The sequence below is a fragment of the Equus przewalskii genome, chromosome 24 (assembly GCF_037783145.1).
Source record: "Equus przewalskii isolate Varuska chromosome 24, EquPr2, whole genome shotgun sequence".
NCBI classification, from domain to species: domain Eukaryota; kingdom Metazoa; phylum Chordata; class Mammalia; order Perissodactyla; family Equidae; genus Equus; species Equus przewalskii.
Genome location: NC_091854.1, coordinates 5446688 through 5467731, shown reverse-complemented (window position 1 = coordinate 5467731; position 21044 = coordinate 5446688). Strand labels below are relative to the sequence as shown.

General features: G+C 45.0%; 1 protein-coding gene across 4 annotated transcripts in view; it reads left to right on the top strand.

Annotated features, from left to right (window-relative positions):
* SLC44A3 (solute carrier family 44 member 3) overlaps positions 1-20801 on the top strand; it is a 78474-nt gene extending 57673 nt beyond the window's left edge. For 2 of the 4 annotated variants that reach the window (XM_070592590.1, XM_070592589.1), the window contains exons 13-15: positions 16755-16892; positions 19264-19329; positions 20601-20801. In XM_070592590.1, the coding sequence (XP_070448691.1) occupies positions 16755-16892; positions 19264-19329; positions 20601-20717 (321 nt within the window). In that variant the 3' untranslated portion in view covers positions 20718-20801. Of the gene's footprint in view, positions 1-16754; positions 16893-19263; positions 19501-20600 lie in introns of all 4 variants that reach the window. The other 2 variants (XM_070592588.1, XM_070592586.1) reach the window with 1 other exon arrangement.
* The last annotated feature ends 243 nt before the right edge of the window (positions 20802-21044 follow it).

The following is a 21044-nucleotide window of genomic DNA, read 5'->3' as shown; positions in this document are numbered from 1 at the left end:
CCAGCTAAGGACAATGACAATCACTATGGGCTCTTGGCACTCCCTGTCTTGCCAGTTGTAGGCTAAGTTCCTGCCTTATATCAGTGTGAGTTCTTGCCTCAGCCCTTTGAGGTGGTATCTCCAATTTACAGATGAGGAAACTGAGGCTTAGAGAGGGCACAGAGTTAGTGGCAGGACTAGAATTTGAATCCGTATCTGTTTTGCCTCCAGGACCGAGAGTTTAACCACTCTGATTTTTAAACAGCCAGAGAGGACGTCACAACCACTGTCAGGTGGATCTCTTCAGCGCCTGTCCCAGCCGGGGCCCAGACACGTCTGTTTGCCAGCATCTCGGCAAGGCCTGTTACAGGCAGGTTTTTGTGGAGAACAGGAAAGGCGTAGGGACATCGAAGGGGATGAAGCATGAATCATGCAATTACAGATCCAGAAAAGGCTTGTGGGGGGGTGGGGCCCGCCTCCTCCCCTCAGGCCAAGTCACTGTTAAAGCTTCTGGGAGGCCAGGCTGGCTGTTCTCAGAGATTTTCAGACAAGGAGATCCTGGAGCCTCCCTCTCCCTCCCAGCACTTTCCAGAAACCTGGCTGAGAAGTTCCCCTGTGGGCCTCTGCGAGCTGACCATCGGCAGGAGTGGCACACCTCTTATTGTTTCTTATGTGTCCACATGTGGTTCCTCTTGGAAATGTCTCCCTAAGTGCACATCTCATGTCCACTGCGGACACACATCTGTCCCAGCTCTGATGCTGGTTTTAGATCAGTGTTCCTCTACGTCTGAAAGCCACTGGTGGGCCACAGGACTCTGCCTGATGGTTCCAGACTAATCTGAACACTCCAGGATGTCTTTTCTTCAATTCTTATAGGCAAATGGCAGAATATCATGGATTTTCATTTTCACATACAATTAAGGGCTATTTACCAATCAGTAAAGTACATAGTATGTCAGTAGAGCTTACTAAAATGTGTTATTAATGAACCAAAATTGATGTTTTACCTAGTTTCCTGAGGACTCAAATTCATTATTCTGTTAAGATGTCTGGCTGCCAAGGCGATGCCTGGCAACCCTACAAAGCTTGTGACTGCGCCCATGCAGACAGTCAGGATTTTGCAAGCTGGGCAAAGAACACTTTGCTTTGGGTGTCCCACCAGAGTTGAATTGGCTGTGTTATTCAACTGCTGTTATTCTTATCTTAATTAACATTTTACTTCTGTTGATTATTTGGCGCGTTTAATTGTCATATTTTTATCATGTTGAACGTTGCATTCATCTTCAATCCTTTGTTCTTCCAGCGGAAGTGGGAATGAGTGTAGGAAGTGAGCTACGGGCTGAGGTGGAACAAGTCTGAGAATGACTTTTTCCCTTCCAGTTGGCTGGGAGGAACTCCCAGGTAAAGGCTACTCCCCATCAGGTGTGGCAACAGTGGGCTTCTGCCTTCTTTGTGGAACTCAGGTGAATCCCTCCACCTTAATGAGCTTCTGCAGAATGAGCCCATCAGTTTCAATGACCCCAAGGTCCTTGTGCCGCTTTCTGACCCTTGTAGTGCCCAACCGAGAGCTGGGGCATGCGGGGGCATACCACTGCGTCACAGCCATGACATGCTTTGTGTGGGATGTGGGGCAGAACAGAAAAAAATGTCAACTACACGTTTTCCCGTCATGTTCCAAATGACAGGATTGTGTTTTTCGTGTTGTACTTCTTATCCATGGCAAGGGATCACAAAGATCGGTGATGTTTTATGTTGCCGCCATCTTGAGCCTCCAGAATCTTATCGAGTGGACTGAGAATGTGAGTGGACAAGGAGGAGGCACCTATCAGCATCCCCTTACAGTGATTCTCCTGATGCTGATGCTACGTAACGGTAACCGCAAATAAATAAAATAACTGGTGATGAGATTCTGGTAAAATGCCAGTCACCTAGGTCATTCTCGGTAGAGGAGAGTACTGTAATGTCCAACAGCTTTCACATCCCATTTCAGGATAGCTTATAGGTACCCGATGAATCTCTGCTGCGTCTCCGACGTGAGGAGAGGACAAGATGACTCGGATCTTCCGTAATGCAGTCCATAGAGTTGGCAGCCTGCTTTACTTTGGCATCCATCTAGATACGAGATGCTAAGAAATGCACAGATTATTGCCTCTTGGCATTTGATCAGAAATCCTGCAGCTTCCTGTCTTCCTGACTGACAAATATAGTGCTCAGAAAGACCCCAGATAATCTTGAGTCCAGTGCAGAGAAAAACTTGCTGCTAGTTGGAAAATACACTCATCTCCGCTCCCTACTTCATAGCCCACTCCCCAACCCATACTGCCTGCCAGTACTTTTTTTTCAGTGCACATAATGTTGGTCTCTGTCTCCTAAGCCTTTGTGGCAGACTCAACTTTGTAATATCTCAAAGCTTTCTCTCCCCAACAATTTTCCTTGCAGTTAGCTTCAATGACTCTCTTTCTTGCAGTCCATCAATAGCAAAGACACTAGGTGACTTTTCCATATCAGGTTTTGGTTCATCCCAAGCCAACTGGCAGATCTCCAGGGATTCCTCTTCTCTACTCTCCCCGGAACAGCATGTGTATCTCAGAAAAAAAAAAAAGTAATGAATATTGTGCAATTTCTCTAACTAGATAATGAAAATGACGTAAAGGTTCTTAAGAGCACACAGTTTTGGTCGCTGACATTGCCGTGATAGGTAACCTCATCACAGAGCATCGAAACAGCCGTTCTTGCAGTGACAGTGTTCTGAATGCTGCCACCCCCGCCGACTGGGTTAGAGCTATTCTGGGCAGGCAGCTGATGATGAGAGCCCTGGAGAGAGGCCTCCCTGTGCACATGTTTTAGAAAGAAACTCACATGTGTGTCAATATGATAGTTTGCATTAGGCCCATTTATGGACAGTGGTAATCCTCACAGCCCAGCTGTTTCATGGCAAATGCTTCTACCCTGGCTTTAGATAGAAAGGAATTAAGATACCTATTTGTCAGAGGCCCCAGACTGTCTGGGAGAGACCTAACTGTATCCTCATGTTTCCTGGTGTGTGGCTCAGAACCTGCTGTTCTTAGGGCCCTGGCTTTATGTGGCTCCCTTGGGAGCAGCCTCTCTGGAGCCTAGCTCCCACCTGCTGTGGGCGTGTTGCAAGGGTGAGGCCCTAAAGCCTTTTCCCCAAGTGGGCCTTAGCAGCCTCTCCTCCTTTTGGGGTAAGGTCCAGGGAGCAACTGCCATCTTAGGATGGACTTTGAAGTCCTTCCTGACTTGAAATACTTCTACCTTCTCAGAGAGGCAATTCATGTTTGTTGAGTGAATGATTGCCTCACTCTAGGGGAGGGACAGTAAGTTATGCAAGGGGTCCTCAGCTAATCAGAAAACCATCCTGGGAGGCAACTGAATGTTAGGCATCACTTACTTTGACTCCCTCCAAGGTGTGCAGCTCCTGAAGACGAGAATACCTACCACTTATTGGGCACTGACATGTGCCCAGCACTGTGCTAACTACTTTACGTGTATTAACTACCTTCATCCTCACAAATAATCCTGTGAGGAAGGTACAATTATCATCCTTTTTCCTTTTTTCATAGATGATGATACTTAGGTTCAGAGAAGTCAAGGAGCAGTGTGCTGTGGGTCAGACAGGAGGAAAGTAGCAGAGCTGCATGTTGCGGTTTTGGGGAGCTAATGTCATTCCCCCTTCCTTGTCCATGTTCTGGACAGTTGAGAGACACAGGAATCAAGTGGATGAAGATTAAAAATATCACCTTGAATACCTAATCAGCAGGTTGGAAAATGCGTTGTAGGAGCAGCTTGTTAATGTTTCAGCCCTGAAACAGACCAACTCTCCCTCTCCCAGGCCCAACCAGCAACGTAGACCTGCCCCGGGGTCTCCCTGTAAACTTATAGCTGAGGAGCTGAGAGGGTGGATTCTCAGTGACAGCTGGATCCCAAAGAGAATGGCGAAGGGCTGAGCCAGTCTGTGCTCTGCATCTCCCTCCAAACTCACCCAGTCCCTTAAGTCAGCCTCATCCTCTGGGAATGAATGAGAGGTATTACCCTAAAGGAGGTCCCCGGCCACAGTAATGCAAATACAAGGTTGCCCCACATCAGGATTCAAACCCAGGTCTTCACCAGTCCACTAGGGCACTCCTTCCGTAGGGTAGGAACTCAGACCCCAGAACTTTAGAGCATGGAGCACCCTCCCCTCATCACAGCAGAGTCTGGGGTCCAGAGGACTTGAGTGCCTTAACCAGGGTCACACAGTGGGCAGAGCTCTTTCTGATTCTCTTCTTCTCTACCTTGTATCTTCTCTCCCCCTGCCCTTCTGAGCTTCACTGAGACATTGAGGACAGACGTGTATGTCACATTACACGGTATGTCAGTGTGAGCTGCCCTGGCTTCCCTTTTAAGCATATCTCTATGTATCTCAACATCCCTTGGGCAACATGGAAGTCAGGCCCATGCTCATATAGGGCAGAAGGGTAGGGAACATTTGGATCCTGGGATGGACAAGGTCTCACTTCTTAATGGTACCAAGCCCCCAGCTTCTTTCTCCAAGCCTCCTCTCTCTCCTTACACCTTAGGCTTCCTCTTCTTCTGGAAGATATTTGTCCACATCTTATGACAGCTTCTTCTGCCTCGCCCTTTCCCCTCCTTGGACCTGGACCATATATCCATTTCCCAGCAGTATGATAGAGTAGGAAGAAGGCAGACTTTGAGGCAGACAGGTCTGAGTTTGAATCAGCTCCACCACTTATTGTGTGACATTAGATAGGTTACCTCGCCTCTCTGAGCCTTGGTTTCCCCATAGGTAAAGCAAAAGTCTTAACACCTACCTCACAGGCAGTTGAGAGGGCTAACTAAGCTAATACATATAAACATTACAGTATGGTGTCAGGCTCTTAGTACATGCTCCATAAATGTTAGTTTCCTTTGTGAGAGGAAGAAGGTTTAATTAGTTTATTCATCGATTCACCAAATATTGGAAGTCTACCATGTGCCAGACAAATTGGGTATAATAGTGCTTATCTTCTGGGATTATTATAAATAATTACAGAGATAATGTTTGCAAAGCTCTTAGTTTTGTGCCTGGTGTTTAGAGGTACATACTGAATAAATGGAAGTCATTATCATCATTATCAACCCGCTAAGTGTATGAGCTCTGATTCTATCCTGTGCACTAAGAATGGTGCTGAGTTCCAGGGGTTATTCATGAAACCTGCTCAGTTGGGAGTATATCAGCATCCATGGGGAACTTCTCAAAATACACCTTTCTCTTCCCCACCCCGTCCTCCAACCCCTGCCAGAACCACTGCGCTAATGACTGGTTCAGGGCAGTTGAATTGCTATAATTCAACTTCCAGTCCAGAATAATGCCCAAGTTTCCCCTCAAGAAGGGTGATGGTGAGGGAAAGCCGAGACTCAAATCCAAACTGGTGCCCAGGAGACAGCAAGTGACTGTGGCTGAGGCTAAGGAAACCTGCCCTGCATAGCACATCCGTCTGGCCCCCTCGTTTCTGCATCTAGCCCTCATTTTCTTTCTCTTCACTCCCGTTTTTCAGCAGTCAAGGGCAGTTGTGTCACTGCCTAGTGAGGGCGACTGGGACCACTTCCAACAACACTGGTTCAAAGGTCGTCTGATCCAAGGGCTCGCCATTTGCTTAACTGTAAGACTCCTTCCCTGAGTCTGAGCCACGTGTAGGACGACAGGAAGCAACCCCTTAATGACCTTTGTCCCTTCCCATCATGATGTGCTCCAAGTACACTGAAAATATGCTGAGGGAGATTGCCTGTGTTTTCAGCTTTGATCTATGAAAACTACCCTTGGAGTCAGCAAAATCCAATTTCCTCATAAATAAGGAAGCAGATGACATATAAAAACACTGTGCTCTGATGAACAGTGTTCACTGTGGGGCTGTGGCAGCTGCAGGTTGACTCCTCCTATGCTCTTCCCATCCGCAGGCTAGTGTCTGTCAGGGCCCCACACTCCCAGCCGCTCAGGCCCTGTGATCTGTGATCACAGCCAGAGTGTGGCCCAGCTGGGAGAGGCGGTTCAGAATGGAAGATGGAACTTTCACAGTCCGAGTTCTCAACATTATCCTAAGTGCTTAAGAAATGTAAAGATTATAGATTAGTTTTGACATTTCCCAAATTCATTTAGCGTGGGAAATGAAATTAAACCATTAAGTAGCTCCTACTCCAAATCTAATCTTCCTCGTGATGGAGAGCAGGTTTCTTCTTGTCCTTTCTCTTTATCTGGGTCTGCTTCTGGAACAGAGTTGTTGTCAGAGGGCTCAGACTGCTCACCCCTGAAACCCACCTACCCCCTTCTCCCTTCCTACCCTACTAAGGAAGGCGCTGACTGTGAGTACGTTCCTCTGCCGTCATTCCCCAATTGACTTTGTCCTAGATGTTGAGACTTGTTGGGAGAAGGACGTGGGTTTGGGCCAGTGACTAGAGAATGCATTCACAAAAAGAAAAAACGAAACGTGTGAGTCATAGTGGTTGAGGGAAGAAAAGCTACTTCGGTGCAACAGTCGCTAATTCACATCCTGCTATGAGCTGGAATCTGACCATGCTCCGGGCTACCAGGGCCTGTGTCTCGACTTTGACTGACTTCCACATGGGTGTGAATCTCAGCCACAAACTCACATGTGCAGGAAATACTGTATCATGTCTCTCAACCTACTTTCTGACTTTGAGCTCCCATTCCACTAGACTGGCAGGAAATTTCATGTGTTATTCTTGGCCTATCCCCCATGGGGTCATAGGAGATTTCAGGTGTCCTAAGGTTGCCCTTGAGAAATCCATCTTCCCATCTTCCTGGCTCCTTCAGGCCCTGCTTAGGAAGGTGGAGTCTTTTGCAAGGCCACCTATGGTCCTGTCTACCTGGATGTGCTAGTGGTAGAGTGACAAACTGTCCAGTTTGTCTCAGACTGATCTGGTTTTAGCACTGAAAGCCACATGTTTCTGAAACTCCCTCACTCTTGGCAAATCAGAACCCTCAGAGTGGCCACTTCTCTGTGCTCTGCTAAAAAAAGCAGACCCAGACCCTTGGTCAGGACCCACAGATCTCTTTTCTCTCCTTCTCGCAGCCCAGAGGAGTCTCATTTTGTAATCTCAGGGTAGAGAAAGACCTACGTGCTCACCTGCTGCTCCAAGATATTCAGTTCATACTGGGAATCCCCTTCCTTCACCTTCTCCACTGGTAGGTAAGGGCTTAAGGAGCTTAACATTTTGGAAAGCAAGAGCCAGTAAGAGTTGCAGACTGGATGTCTTCTTGCCCTGACCCCCACCCCCACTCCCTAGCCTCGCCTGGGGGGAATGAGCACAGAGCCTGAGTCCCACTTGAATAGGGAATACAGAGAGAAGGGAAATGAGAAGATCCACGAGGGAAAAGAAACAGAAGTCAAGAGAGAAAAGGGGAGCATCACTCATGTATTTGGGCCAGCTGGACAGTCCTTCCATTTAGAGTCTCATTTCTAAATGAGGAACATGTGAGGAACAAGTTCTGTGAAAAGTAGGAAAGGAAGTAATTAAGAGAATTTTGCTTCAGATAGCTTTCTTATCTAGGTGGGGCTAGAAATTTCCTAAAAGTTTGGCAGGTGGATCCAGGCTTCGACAGTTCTTGAAGCAGTTTTGTCTTCCCCCATCTTTTGCCTTTTATAGAATGCCTCCATGGGCACAGGGGTGGGGCAGAGAGGAACATTTGCTAGACTTGCATTCATCCAAGGAGTGAGACAGCTGAGGCCAAATGACTTCACCAGGATGCACCTCAGTGCTGGTGGAGAAGGGCCCTCTGGGCCTGTTTGTCATGCCCATGTCTTGCCTCCACCAAGCCACAACAAAGAAATTGGGTGAGGTCCCAAGAACACAAGGCTACTGACGTAGCTCAGTGCCCTGTCCCCAGCCTGGAGCTTGTCTGTGGATGGAAGGATGATTGAATATGAGAGCTCCGACTTTCTCAGCCACAGCCCTGGGTGCATGCTGCCTTCACACAGCTTTCAGCATCTGCTAAGAGTAGCAGAGAGACAATAAAGAAAAAGGAGATACATGCTCGAAAGAGCTACCCTTTCTTGTTGGAGCTGCCCTAACAACACCCAGGGCTGACTGCAAGGGAAACTGCCCTCTGAGCAGAAGTGTCATGGACAGAGGAGGCTAACTGGGGGGTCCCATAGCCTTTTGAAGCTTTGGAAAGGAGATCTGTTATCATCGTCAGTGTCTTTAAGCAGATGCATTTTTCTTATAAGAGAGTTTTTCACTGCAAGCTGGGCCACACTGTGGGCCAGAGCAATTGTTACTCCCAGTCACTAGCGACTTCCCCTTGACTGCCAGGGTCTCTGTCAGCAGGCCTTTCTCGGGCCAGCAGCTTTGGCTTCACCAGTGCCACGCCCACCAGCAGCGTGTTCATGGAGGACAGACACCTGACTTAAAGTTCTTTTCCCCAAACGTGCAATATATGAAAACATGTAAACATTCCCATGTCTGCTTTCCATCTCCCTCTTGATATTTCCTTGGCCCTAAGCTTCAAATCAGAGATGTTTGACATCCTCTTTAACTAAAGAGCCAATCTTCTGAAGTCTTTAAATAACATAGCCATTTACTGAGCTTTCAGTTTACCAGGCACCATGGTAAGTATTTACTTACACATCTAAGTTTATCCTCTCAAGGATGCTGCGTATTAGGCGAGTATTACCCCCATTGTACAGATGAGGAAGCTGAGGCCCAGAGGCTGAAGAGCTCATCTGGGATGGTGGCACTGCCATGTGGTGATCCGCATGACTCCAGAATCTATGGCTTCATTGTGCTGCCTGGAGTTCCTTGTCCAGGAGAAGAGTAAAGACGAGAGGAATCCAATGTTCTTCTCTAACTAGGGACAGCCCATCTATTGAGTCTTCTTTCTAATAAAAGCTGGAGCCAAAACACAGAATGAGCACTTCCCATCCCCTGTGCTTCCCATTTCACGGGTCCACAAGTTCAGTTTTGCCTCAAGGAGGACCAGGCTCCCTTCCGCCTTGCTTATTTCCTCCACTGATTATGCACAGGTCAAATGAGATTAAGGGATGTGAGAGCCCTCTGTAATGGTAAAGGGCTTACTGGATGAAGGCAGCGCTTTCTGCACAGCCCTGTCTCCTGGACCTGCCTTGTCATTATAAATCATATTACTGTTCTGGTGGGTTTCCATTGCAGACTACAGAGCTTTGCTCGCACATCAGTGACGGGTGAAGTTCAACAAGATGCAGTTGCTTAGTCTAGCTTTTTCTGGATTTGTGGGAGGAGGCGGCGCTGGCCGTGAATGCCTGATTCATGTCCCATCCTCGTTACCTCTGCCTGGTCAGCCTGTTGAGGTTTCTGTTTCCTCGTCGGTAAAATGAAAGGATTTTCCTGAGTGACATCAGGGGTGACTTTTAATCTAACATTTGACTGAAGGGACCAATGTACCAAATGTACCAATCAATTAAATTTGCATTTTCTATGAAGAAATATTATTTGGAAGACATTCTTAGTTTGCCAAAAGCATCTTCCTTTATCCATTCAACAAACATTAGCCTGGCAGAGAGGGCAGGGGTCCAGAAGGGCATCTCAGCAGAGGGAACAGCATCAGCAGCAGAGGGACCACAAGGGGCCCTGCGGAACGGTTTGAAGTGCAGCTGGCACAGAGCGGGTGTGGAGGTGGAAGGCATGATGGCTGTGCTGGGTACACCTCATTAAGGAGCTAAAACTGTCATCCTCAAAGAGGCTATAAATGTCCAAAATCCTGGCAAAGTCAGAATAATAATGAAACTCACTAAAATCAGGAGGAGGGAGAAAGTGTGAGAGGACTCATCTTTCACCATCCATGCTGCCTAAACTTAAGACACAGTGTTTAAAAAAAAAAAGTGAGGGCCGGCCCAGTGGTGCAGCGGTTAAGTTCGCACGTTCTGCTTCTTGGCGGCCCAGGGTTCGCTGGTTCGGATCCCGGGTGCGGACATGGCACCGCGTGGCAAAAGCCATGCTGTGGTAGGCGTCCCACATGTAAAGTGGAGGAAGATGGGCATGGATGTTAGCTCAGGGCCAGTTTTCCTCAGCAAAAAGAGGAGGATTGGCAGTAGTTAGCTCAGGGCTAATCTTACTCAAAAAAAAAAAAAAGTGGTCTAACCTTGAACATTTTTATAATGATTTTAGAAAGATTTCTTAGAAACCTAAGTCTTGTGTGTGAAGATACATTCAGCTATAGTAAAATATTCCTTCAGTTTCAGTTTAGTTTCATTTTCTTTTGTTGGAGTCAAATTAACATTAGTACTTTTATTTAAAATACCATGTAGAGGATGGATCCATTTTTATAACTTACGCTTGTCCACTCACCCTTCCTTCTTCCGTCTGTGTATTTTCAGAGAACTGTTGGGCTGAGGTCCCCTGATCTTAGTGATGGTTATTTCTGAGGAGTGGGATCACAATGATTTTCTTGCTTTCTTCCTTGTCTCTTCCTATCTTGCTTGAATTATTTTTTTTATGATGAGCATGAAAATAATAAAGCGATTATTCTAAAAAATAAGCAAAAAGTAAATAAATTTAAAAAGAGCTAACAAGACAGCACTGCTCTGCGTCTGGCTTACAGGCACTGGCAGATCTCGGCAGAGGCACCGTCCGCCTACCCCCTGCCCCCACCTGGTCCCAATCCCAGAGGGGACTGGCCGGTTTCCCCTGCTCACCACTTCACTGGACTTACGCAGCTGCTGACCAGTGGACTCCTGAATGGCTCTGAAGGGTGATGCCAGGCCCTGGAAGGCCCAGTGGCTATTTATGCACTGCTCACTGGGCATGTGTTTGTGATAAAAACAGAGCTCCAGATGAAACTGGCTTGGGATGGTTCCTGCAAGTTTTACTGTAGGTCTAAGGAAGGACACTTGTGTATATGAGGATGGATCTAGGCTCAGATTTCACTGTATTTCCTTCAATTCTGAGGAAAGTATGAATACCAGTGTTATTTATTCATCGCCCAGTTTCTCAAGTTTGTTTTAGTAGTTCTTGTTTTATTTTGAGTTAAGAAATATTGGAATCTTGTTAGGAAGGCATTCCAGATATAAAGCTGGCTATTCATGGCATGGCTTTTGAAAAATCCATCCCTCCTACACGGAAAAACTCTGTTTACCTTTTTGAAGAGTCAACAGAACCTCAGGTTCACAGTTCCGCCACCAAAAGAAGGAACTGCTTCAGTTTAGCGGGAGGACAGACGGCTGCCCTTAGAGAAGAGGGACACAGGCCGGAACCGTGCAGCCTTCAGTTTTGACTAAAGGAGCAAAAATGTTCTTTCTGTGCAAAAGCTGTGATTAACATTCTTGGATAACTCTCAAAGTAAAAAGGTAATCCAGCTTTTCCATTATCCAAAAGTACACTTAAATCTCTTTCATTTTTCTTCAATAATTAGAATTTTCTGTAAAACAGAAATAATAATACCCATGGTCATTATTTCACTGAATTGCAGTGAGAAACAGATATGATCAAATAAGATGATAACAGGAGGTGCCTGTCCACTACCAAATACTGCACAACACAAAGCATCTTTAGCTTTGAACTTCAGAGCTGGCAGACGCCTTTTACAAGGAACAGAATGAACGGGGCCCTGGAGAAGGGACATTACTTAGTGGAGGCCACTCAGCCCGTCTTTGGAGGCAGTGTGATAGGAACCTAGCCTCTTTCCACTAAACCATTCTGCCACATCCTTGGCTCTTTTTAATGATACATCTCAGGAGAGCACTACTTTCTTATTTTGAACGTTTTGGGAGGAAAAGCACAAAGTACAGCTCAAAGTAAATGTTTTCCCGCAGATGGGCCCGAATGAGTCAGAGGTTTACTTCTTGTAAGAGTGATGCAACGTCATGCATGTGCATGCCTGGAGGCATGCTACCAACCTCTCTGTGCTTCAGTTTCCTCAATGACCTCATCACTGGGGTTGTCAAGAGGATTAAATCAGTTCATGCATTCTGGGGAATATAGCATAGGGCCTGGCACCTAGTATGCACTTCATGAATGCTTGCCATTATTATTTATTATTGTTATTTATTTGTACACAGAAGCTGCACACCTGTCTACTAATAGCAAAAAAAAAAAAAAAAGCCACAGAAACAAATTAGGAAGCTACTGTCAGGTCCATTTCAAGCCATTTGGGACATATCACCAAGGAATCTCTTTTCTTCTCCTCCTCCTCCTCCCCCTCCCCCCCCCCAGTACATAGTTGTATATTCTAGTTGTAGATCCTTCTAGTTCTGCTATGTGGTACACCACCTCAGCAAGGCTTGATGAGCGGTGCCACGTCCGCACCCAGGACCTGAACTGGCGAAACCCTGGGTCACTGAAGTGGAGCACTGTGAACTTTACCACTGTGCCACAGACCAGCCCCGCCAAGGCGTCTCTTGATGTGGAGTGGAAGGGAGCAGAGTACCTGGGAAGAGTTACAATTCCTAATACTCATTTTCTTCCCAGAGAAGGGCTCATTTTCTTTGGGCCTGACCCTTGGCTTATGACTGTGAATGGCGCCAGTGTGCTCAGTGGCTGGATGGTCACGCGGCACTTATGCATAACTCAAGCAGAGCCCAGTAGGCATTACGGAGGTGCTTAGGGGCTCCCCAAAGGCTTGGGTGAGAATGAGCCTGGGGAGATGCAGGGCTTTGTGGCTCATCAGGTGGTGATGTGGGGACATCTGCCCTGAACCTTCACAGGGCAGCCTGGGAGAGCTTCCCGAAGCCCAGGCTGAAAATCACGAGTCCTGAAAACTTCCTGTCACTCCCCTTGCTCCACACCATGGCATTTCAGCCCCACCAGGTCTGGCTCATGACTCCTCCAACCCATTTCCCACCACACTTCTCTTCTTGGTCCCTGAGTCTCACTTCACTGCCTCCTGCTGCTGCCTCAGCCCCCACCCACCCCCATTCCTTGCAGGGGACAGCCAACTTCAGGCTCAACGCTACTTTTGTCAAATCTTCTTAACCACTGCCCTCCCCGACGCCCCTTCCTCCCCTTCACCCCGGCTTGTGCTTCTCCTCCCTGTTGCTCTCACATTTGTGCCTGAGTTATAGTTCATTATTCACGAGTCCTTACAGGCACACAGGACCTTCCCCCAAACCTCCCGCAGTTTGTGACAGACCCCGGTGGACAGTCCATGAGTGTCTGAAAACTAATCTCCCGGCCGCCTGACAAGGAAGCAGCTTCTACTCAGAATGCATATAAATTAGCTAATGCTGAAACTGCAGAAATTTTCAGTGCGTATCCTGTGTCTTGAGTGATTCTTCCCTCCTCCTGCTATTCCTTCAGACATTAATTCTAGGTCTCTCTGTCGCACTCAGGCTTGAACCTTGTGGTAAAATGCTAGCGGTATACTAACTGCGGGAAGGCATATATAATTTCCCTGTCAGAGTGGTTTTAAAGTCCTCGTTCAGTGGGCATGATACACTAAAGAAAAGATAAATGGTTGTGGGCCAAAAAAATCTGTGGAGTCAACACATGCATGAGAAAGTACTGTTTTAACCTTTAATCATTTTAGCCAAGGAGCAAAATCTATTTTTATTACTTAGGAGCAGGGGTGCTAAATTGCTTACAAGGCCATGGTCTGTAGGAAAAGGAAGTCCCCACAAAAACTGTAGTCACCAGTTTGAGTCAGGAAGTACACAAGAACCTCAGTTTAGAGGGGGGACAGTTGTGGGGTGGTGGGCTGGCGATGAAGCCTGAATGCAAAGGGAGAGGCCATGTGGCCTGTGGTGGAGCTGCTGCTGCAGAGCAAGACCACGCCGGGGCCTGGCACGTGGGCTGGAAAGCAAGACCTGCCCTTCCTGGATCCCTGTGAGTGTGAGGGATTAAGGTCTATGGATAAAGAAACCCTGGGTCCTTTCCGCACCTCCTCGGTGCTTACAGGCTTGCCTCTGTGTTTCCCAGCCGTAAATGAGATTGTCTTTGGTGAGGTCTGATGATAATAACCACCCTTTATTACGTGTTTCCTATGTGCCGGCACTATGCTAAACACTTTATAGGGAGTATATTCTTTAATCCTCCCAACATCCCTTTGCAGTAGGTGCTACAGCTCACTTTATAGATGAGGAAATTGGGGTCTGAGAGAGGTTAAATCGTTTGCCGAAGACCGACAGCCAGTCTGCGGTAGAATTGGGATCTGAACCCAGAGACTGTCTGCCTACAGAGCCTGTCCTTCCCTTAACCACCACGCTTTTAAATAGCATTTTGTTTAATGAAAATTGATAGTGTAATGTTCAGAAGGTTAGAGTGAAAAAAAAAAACCTCTCTGATTCACTAGGGGACTGGGGAAATGCCCTTGATCTTGGTTTTCAGTCTATAAAAGAATGATCATGCCATTCTTCACCCACCCACCCTACGAGTGTATTTTCAGGATTAATGAGTTGGTCTTCAGGGCTCTTGAGAACCTTAGATGATTGAAGATGCTTATTTAAATAATGAACAAATGAGCGTCCACATCCAAACTGGGGACAGCTTTCCACCAATAGGTGATTTTGGATTTTAAAGCAAACTTAGCATGCATTCTATCTAAGTCAGAAACCAAGAGTTCTTTGTGGAATACCACGAAGGCATTTCTGAGGGACTTCATCTGACTGAGAATATCCCCTCTGGGGCAAGCAGGGTGCTCTGTGCGGAGAAGCAGGCACCCCAACCTTTTTTTTTTTAAGAACCAAACGTTCCTCTCCAGTTGGCTGGGTGAGGAGGCACTTTGGTGAGTGAGTCAGTTCATTCTACCTCCTTATTCCCGGACTTGTTACTCCTGTGTCACTTACTCTGATTAAGACCCACATTGCTGGGGGCTGGATTACTACAGTAAACTCCAAATTGGTTTCCTTACAATGTTTTTGAATGGGTGTCTGAGAGGATTAATTTGTATATCATGAGATAAAAAGTTTTCATTCTTTATCCAAGCCAAAATGAATGACAAAAACCCACTCAGGTAGAATTCAGTGTATTTTCCCAAGAACATTATAAATTCTTTGTTGTAAACTGCAGTGCAAGTAGTATTTTTAAAGATTTCAAAGGAAATATGAGAAATAGATGGTTTGAAATTATCATATAATCATAAGGGGAAGGGATTTTGGAATAATGACCCATTATTGTCTTCTCATTTGAACATAAACACACACAACACACACACACACACTTGTGCTCATTTACTTAGTAATCTCATTTTTGGAAATTTATCCTTAAGAAATTGTCCAAAATCAGGAAATTAAGATATTTGTTGCAGTTATTTATAATAGCAAAATATTTGATAGTCTAATATGCCCTAGGTACACACACAGAGTTACACATCTGATAGAATATGTATTTTTTTTAATTAATTTTTTTTGGTGAAGAAGATTGGCCCTGAGCTAACATCTGTTGCCAATCTTCCTCCTTTTTTTCCCCCCTCCCCAAACCCCAATACATAGTTGTATCTCCTAGCTGTATGTCATTCTAGTTCTTCTATGTGGGATGCTGCCACAACATGGCTTGATGAGCAATGTATACGTCCACACCCAGGATCGGAACTGGCAAACCCCAGGGTGCCAAAGTGGAGCACACAAACTTAATCACTTGGTCACAGGGCTGGCCTCAGAATAGGTATTTATTAAAAATTAAAATTTGTAAAAGCCATGGAGCAACATGAAAATGTTATTAGGGGCTGGCCCCATGGCCGAGTGCTTGGATTCGCACGCTCTGCTTCGGCAGCCCTGGGTTTCACGAGTTCGGATCCTGGGAGCCACCTAGCGCCACTCATCTGGCCGTGCTGGGGCGGCATCCTGCGTAGCACAGCTGAGGGACCTGCAGCTGGAATGTGCAGCTATGTGCTGGGGTTCTTTGAGGAGAAGAAGAAAAAGAAATATATATGAAAGGAAAAATATGAGATGTACAATAATGACACTGTCCCATTTAAATTACATATTTTCTCATTTCTAGAATTTCTACTTGGTTTGTTTTCTACTCTGCCTCTTCATTTTTCACACCAAGCTGTTCGTTCCTTATGGTCACTGTTCCTTCCATTATCTTCTTAGCATCTTAAGCATAGTCCCTTGAATACTTTATTTCAAGTGGTTCTCAGGGTAGATTCTCTTGCTTGTTGTGCTGTTCATTTCCTTGGGTCATCTGCAGATTTTCCCTGTGAACGTTTCTTCTTCTTCAAGGCTTGTTGTCTGTGGGGCTCCCCCTTTCCCTGACCTGGGGGTATGTGGTTTGGATTTGCCTCCTCCGACCATAAGAGTCCCAGGCAGATGGTGCATTTCTTTACCACTTGCCTGGGATGGTTGGTTGAGTTTGAACTGAGCATAAATCCCGAATGTGTGCAGGCAGCTCGATTCCCTAGCGAGGGCCTGAGCATTGTCTCTTACGCATGAGGGGTTAAGTCGCCAGCCCCCAACCCCTGCAGCCTTTCTGATTCCATGCTCACTGAGACTTTGGGTTCAGCTCTCACCAACCTCTAGGGCCTGCTTTTTTTCTAGCGCTACACGTCTTTTCCTGCCCTCAAACTCCGCTGTGCATTAAAACATAATTTATGTTCTACTCCTCATTGCCATATGTTTGCGGTGGCAAGTGGAATCCACCGTATTGACAGAAGTACTTATTTATCTTTTCCATTTACTGCAACTATATGAAAATATATGTGCATATAATCAGAGATGGAAGGGACTTTGAAATGATTTGTTAGGAGTGTATAGTAACTATTTTTATTTTGTAAATATTCTGTCTTGTCATATTGTCTTTAAAACAATAACTATAAGAATCATCATCCTTTTAACTATTGTCTTTTGTTTCAGAATGCATACACTACAACTGCCATTAATGCCACAGATTTTTGCGCATCAGCAAAAGATGCACTCAAACTCTTGTCCAAGAATTCAAGTCATTTTACATCTGTTAACCGCTTTGGAGACTTCATAATCTTTCTAGGAAAGGTGAGATGTCTTCATTAAAATAATAAGTAAAGGAACGTCAGATCCAAAAATTAAGCCATACAACAAGGCTTTGAAAGGGAGCTAATGTTTCCTGAGTGCTTCCTCTATGGTAGATGCTGCGCTTCATTATCTCACTTGATCCTCAATCCGGTGAGGTGTCTGTTTTTTGCAGGTGAGGAAACCAGAAGATGAGGAACCAGATGAGGTTCCATAACTTGTCCAGGATCCCACAATAGGTGGAACCAGGATTTGAATCCTAGTCCTCCTCTCTTAGCTATGATCAATTTTCTCTACTATTCCGAGTCCCACTTTTTCATATCTAAAATGAAAATGCTACTAGCTTCAGAAAATGGCTCTGTTTGGGGGTGGTTGTCATAAAATACATGGAAATAGTATTGAAATCTGATAAAATGTCTACATTATTTAAGGACATTAAGTCCATAGATATAAAGACAGAATTGTTAATGTCCCAAATGGAACCAAAGTTACATTTCTGCTCAGAATCATTTTTTTCAAGGAATCGTGTATAATCGTGTGGAACGAGAGAGCATCTTGGAGCTCCAACATCTCATGGTATAAATGACAACTCCTGAATTTGAGATCTTTAACAACTCCAAACGTCAGTCTTCACACCTATAAACTAAAGGCGACACATGCCCTTTCCAGGCTGATACTGATGAAAGTGGTGTTCCAGCCCCTACTTGACCATGCTTCAAGTTGAAAGTTCTTTATACTTTGCCACAGTGTCTTTCTTTCCATGTGATTGTCACCCACTCGGCCTAATTCTGCACACCTCAGTTTGTCTGATTCCACGTCCACTTGACTGCCTTCACATTGCTGACCACAGACATCCTGACCTTCCCGCCACATCTTCACTATTCCAAGCTAGACATCCTCACTTCTTCCAACTATTCCTCCACATACCCATGAATGCCGGGGCCTTCAGTGGTGCCCCAAAGTGAACAAGATCTGTTTCCAGCTGTGACATGACCAATTCCAAACAGGGAGACTCTTGGCTCCTCATTTAGCATTTTCTGCTTCTCTGGCACTTGGTATGTCTCCGGTGCATTACTATCATAGTTAACTCTCAGTAACAAGTTATAACATGCTTGGATGTCACAGGTGTGTGTTAATTGCAGATATATTTTAAGGCTCAGCTGGGCCCTGGAGACTTTTCATGTGACAGTTGCTTTAGAAACACAAACTGATTATGCCTTTCAAAACAGCCTAAATAATCTAAGTTGTAGTTGTATTTAAATGGATAATATTGTCTACGTTAGCTTGGTAGAATTGTAGATGATGTATTTTCCAATAACTACTTCCAAAAATTTCTGGAACGAGCTTTCATCCTTATAACAGATTTATCTTTTATTTCATTTTATACAATAATCCATTTTCCTGTATTTCTCATAAGGAATATATAATTGCTAACGAGCTTCTAATGAGCATGAGATAATCAGTGATTCTTTGGTTTTTTGAATGAAGTAGCATTCGGACATTCATGTCCATCTTTGTGGATATCCAAGGGCAATGGGGACTCCAGATAGGCTCCACTTTGTCTGTTAAAGAATTAGGTACATCATGGCCTGTAATCATGTTCCTGGAAATATAGTAATTACATATAGCAAAAGCCTGAAGTAATGTTATCATCTCCCCACACTAGCCTTGGAAAGCCCTTCTGCTTTAATCCCCAGGGTAACAATAATCACATATTAAACTACAATATATCCACTCAATGGATTGTAGTACTGTTATTAAAATTGGCGATTATGTGGCATAATGGATAAGTTTGGCACACTCCACTTCAGTAGCCCAGGTTTGTGGGTTTGGATCCTGGGCACAGACCTACCACTGGCAGCCACGCTGTGGTGGCAACCCACATATAAAAGTGGAGGAAGATTGGCACAGATGTCAGCTCAGGGCTAATCTTCCTCAAGAGAAAAAAAAAAGAGGAAGATTGGCAACAGATGTTAGCACAGGGCTAAACTTCCTCAGGCAAAAACAAACGGTGTTTATAAAAAAAGTTTTTGAATGAAGATGCTTATTTGTGGTGTTAAGTGAAGAAAACAAAAATTTTGTGAGGTATCATCACATCTACATAAATACGAAAACTAGACACAGATAAAATGGAAGTACATATCCTCTTCCCACTCTCCATATTAACTGGGTTTTCTTTTGGTATCATAGCTTCTCATTTGTGTTTCTTCCTATTTCATTGTACCAAATTTTCTGACAAGCATTTATCATAGAGTATGAACACACACACACATGCATGTATTTGAAGCTATTACTTGTAACTGACAAAAATCTTCCCCAAAATATTCCAACCGACCACTTTATAAAGATTTTCAACAAACTCTTGTTTTGACAGGTGTTAGTGGTGTGTTTCACTGTTTTTGGAGGACTGATGGCGTTTAACTACAACCGTGCACTCCAGGTGTGGGCAATCCCTCTGCTATTGGTTGCTTTTTTGGCCTACTTAGTAGCCCATAGTTTTTTATCTGTATTTGAAACTGTGCTGGATGCACTTTTCCTGTGTTTTACTGTTGATCTGGAAACAAATGATGGATCATCAGAAAAGCCCTACTTTATGGACCAGGAGTTTTTGGTAAGCAAACATTTCATTTCCTGTTGCAATCTCCATCCTCACAATCTCAAAGGTGTGGAAGACACACATAAAGGAGGCTCGTCCTCAGCCTCATTTTCTCTTCCTGGGGGTGCTCCGTGAGCTTCCACACATGGCCTGAAGGTTCTGAGGGTAAGATTTGGACTCTGTTTTCCAAGGCTGGACTCACCTCCCTTATTGAAACCTTCTCCCTGGAGAGGAATGAAGCTCAGTTAACACTAACCAAATGATCCTGGGTAGAGGGTGTTGTGGACACAGCGGCCATCAAGTCCCTTTTGTGCTAATGGCTTGGTCTGGCCTTCTGAACGGTCTGCAGGTTTAACAGTTGATGTTTCTCTAAAGCACTTTTGCATCCCCAAGTGCCATGTTCTACCAGTTGTATTTTAGGGAGCACACACTCCAGTATAGACTGGTCACCTTCTGTGCCAGTACTCTCGGATGTGCAGTTCTCAGGCCCTTTATTAACCGAGGCACACCAACGTGAGGAAAGCCACACCCTCAGTGCAGCCCCATCCTGCTTCTATCTGGAAATAGCAGGCAGCTGTTTCCAACAGCTTTTGCAACACATTTGTTGCCTGTTTGCCTTATCCTGTGTAGACAGGGATATTTTAACAGCTGAATGAAGTCTCATCTTTTTCCGTTGTCTGGGTCAAGTGACATTTTAACAATTTTCTTTCATTCCGTTGCCATAAAACTTAGGTGTTAAAGCCCTTTTGCTTTTAAACAGAGCATTCAAAGCACTGCTCAGTTCAGCCAGGCACTGCAGTTTCACAAGCACTTCTGTAGTTTTATCATAAAGGTATCCTCATCCTTCTATGAAACATACAACAGCACTGTAACGCATCCGTATGTCCTCTAAAGACAGTATTTCTGATGGTGGTAGGAAGCCAAGCAGGTCTTCTTTCCCTGATTTATACTTTTTCAATTAAAAATCCACTCTGAAATCTACCCCCCAAAATATTTTAATTCAACAGGGAAAACTTTTTTAAGGATTAAATTCCCCGAAATGATACGGCCAAGTTAAATGACTGCCAGTAGTGCAGATACGTAACACCGGTCTAACTCATTCTTCTGTTTTTCAGAGTTTTGTAACAAGGATCAACAAATTAAACGACCCAAGGGCACAGAAAGACAAGAACTCCTTAAGGAAGGAGGAGGGAACCGAACTCCGGCCCATTGTCCGGCCCACTGTGAGATAAACATTGGTATACCTGGAAAAAGTCTCTTTCTTCTAAGAGCCACTCACAAAATAAAGGATAAGGCCCGATGGGCCCTAGTCTTCATTGTTTTTGACCTATTGTTCAACCATGTTACAATACGAGAACCATAAAAGTTTACAACCTTTTTTGTACTAGCTGGGAGAGAAAACCTTTTAAGACAGTGTTTATATGCATCAATTTAAAGAGCACACCAGGTAAAAACTCCTTTCAGGGCACCAGTGAAAAGGACACTCCTCACTCACAACCAGTAAGTAGACCTTAGCAGAAATCTCTAGAATATTGCCCAGCTTGCAGAGCAGAACTTTT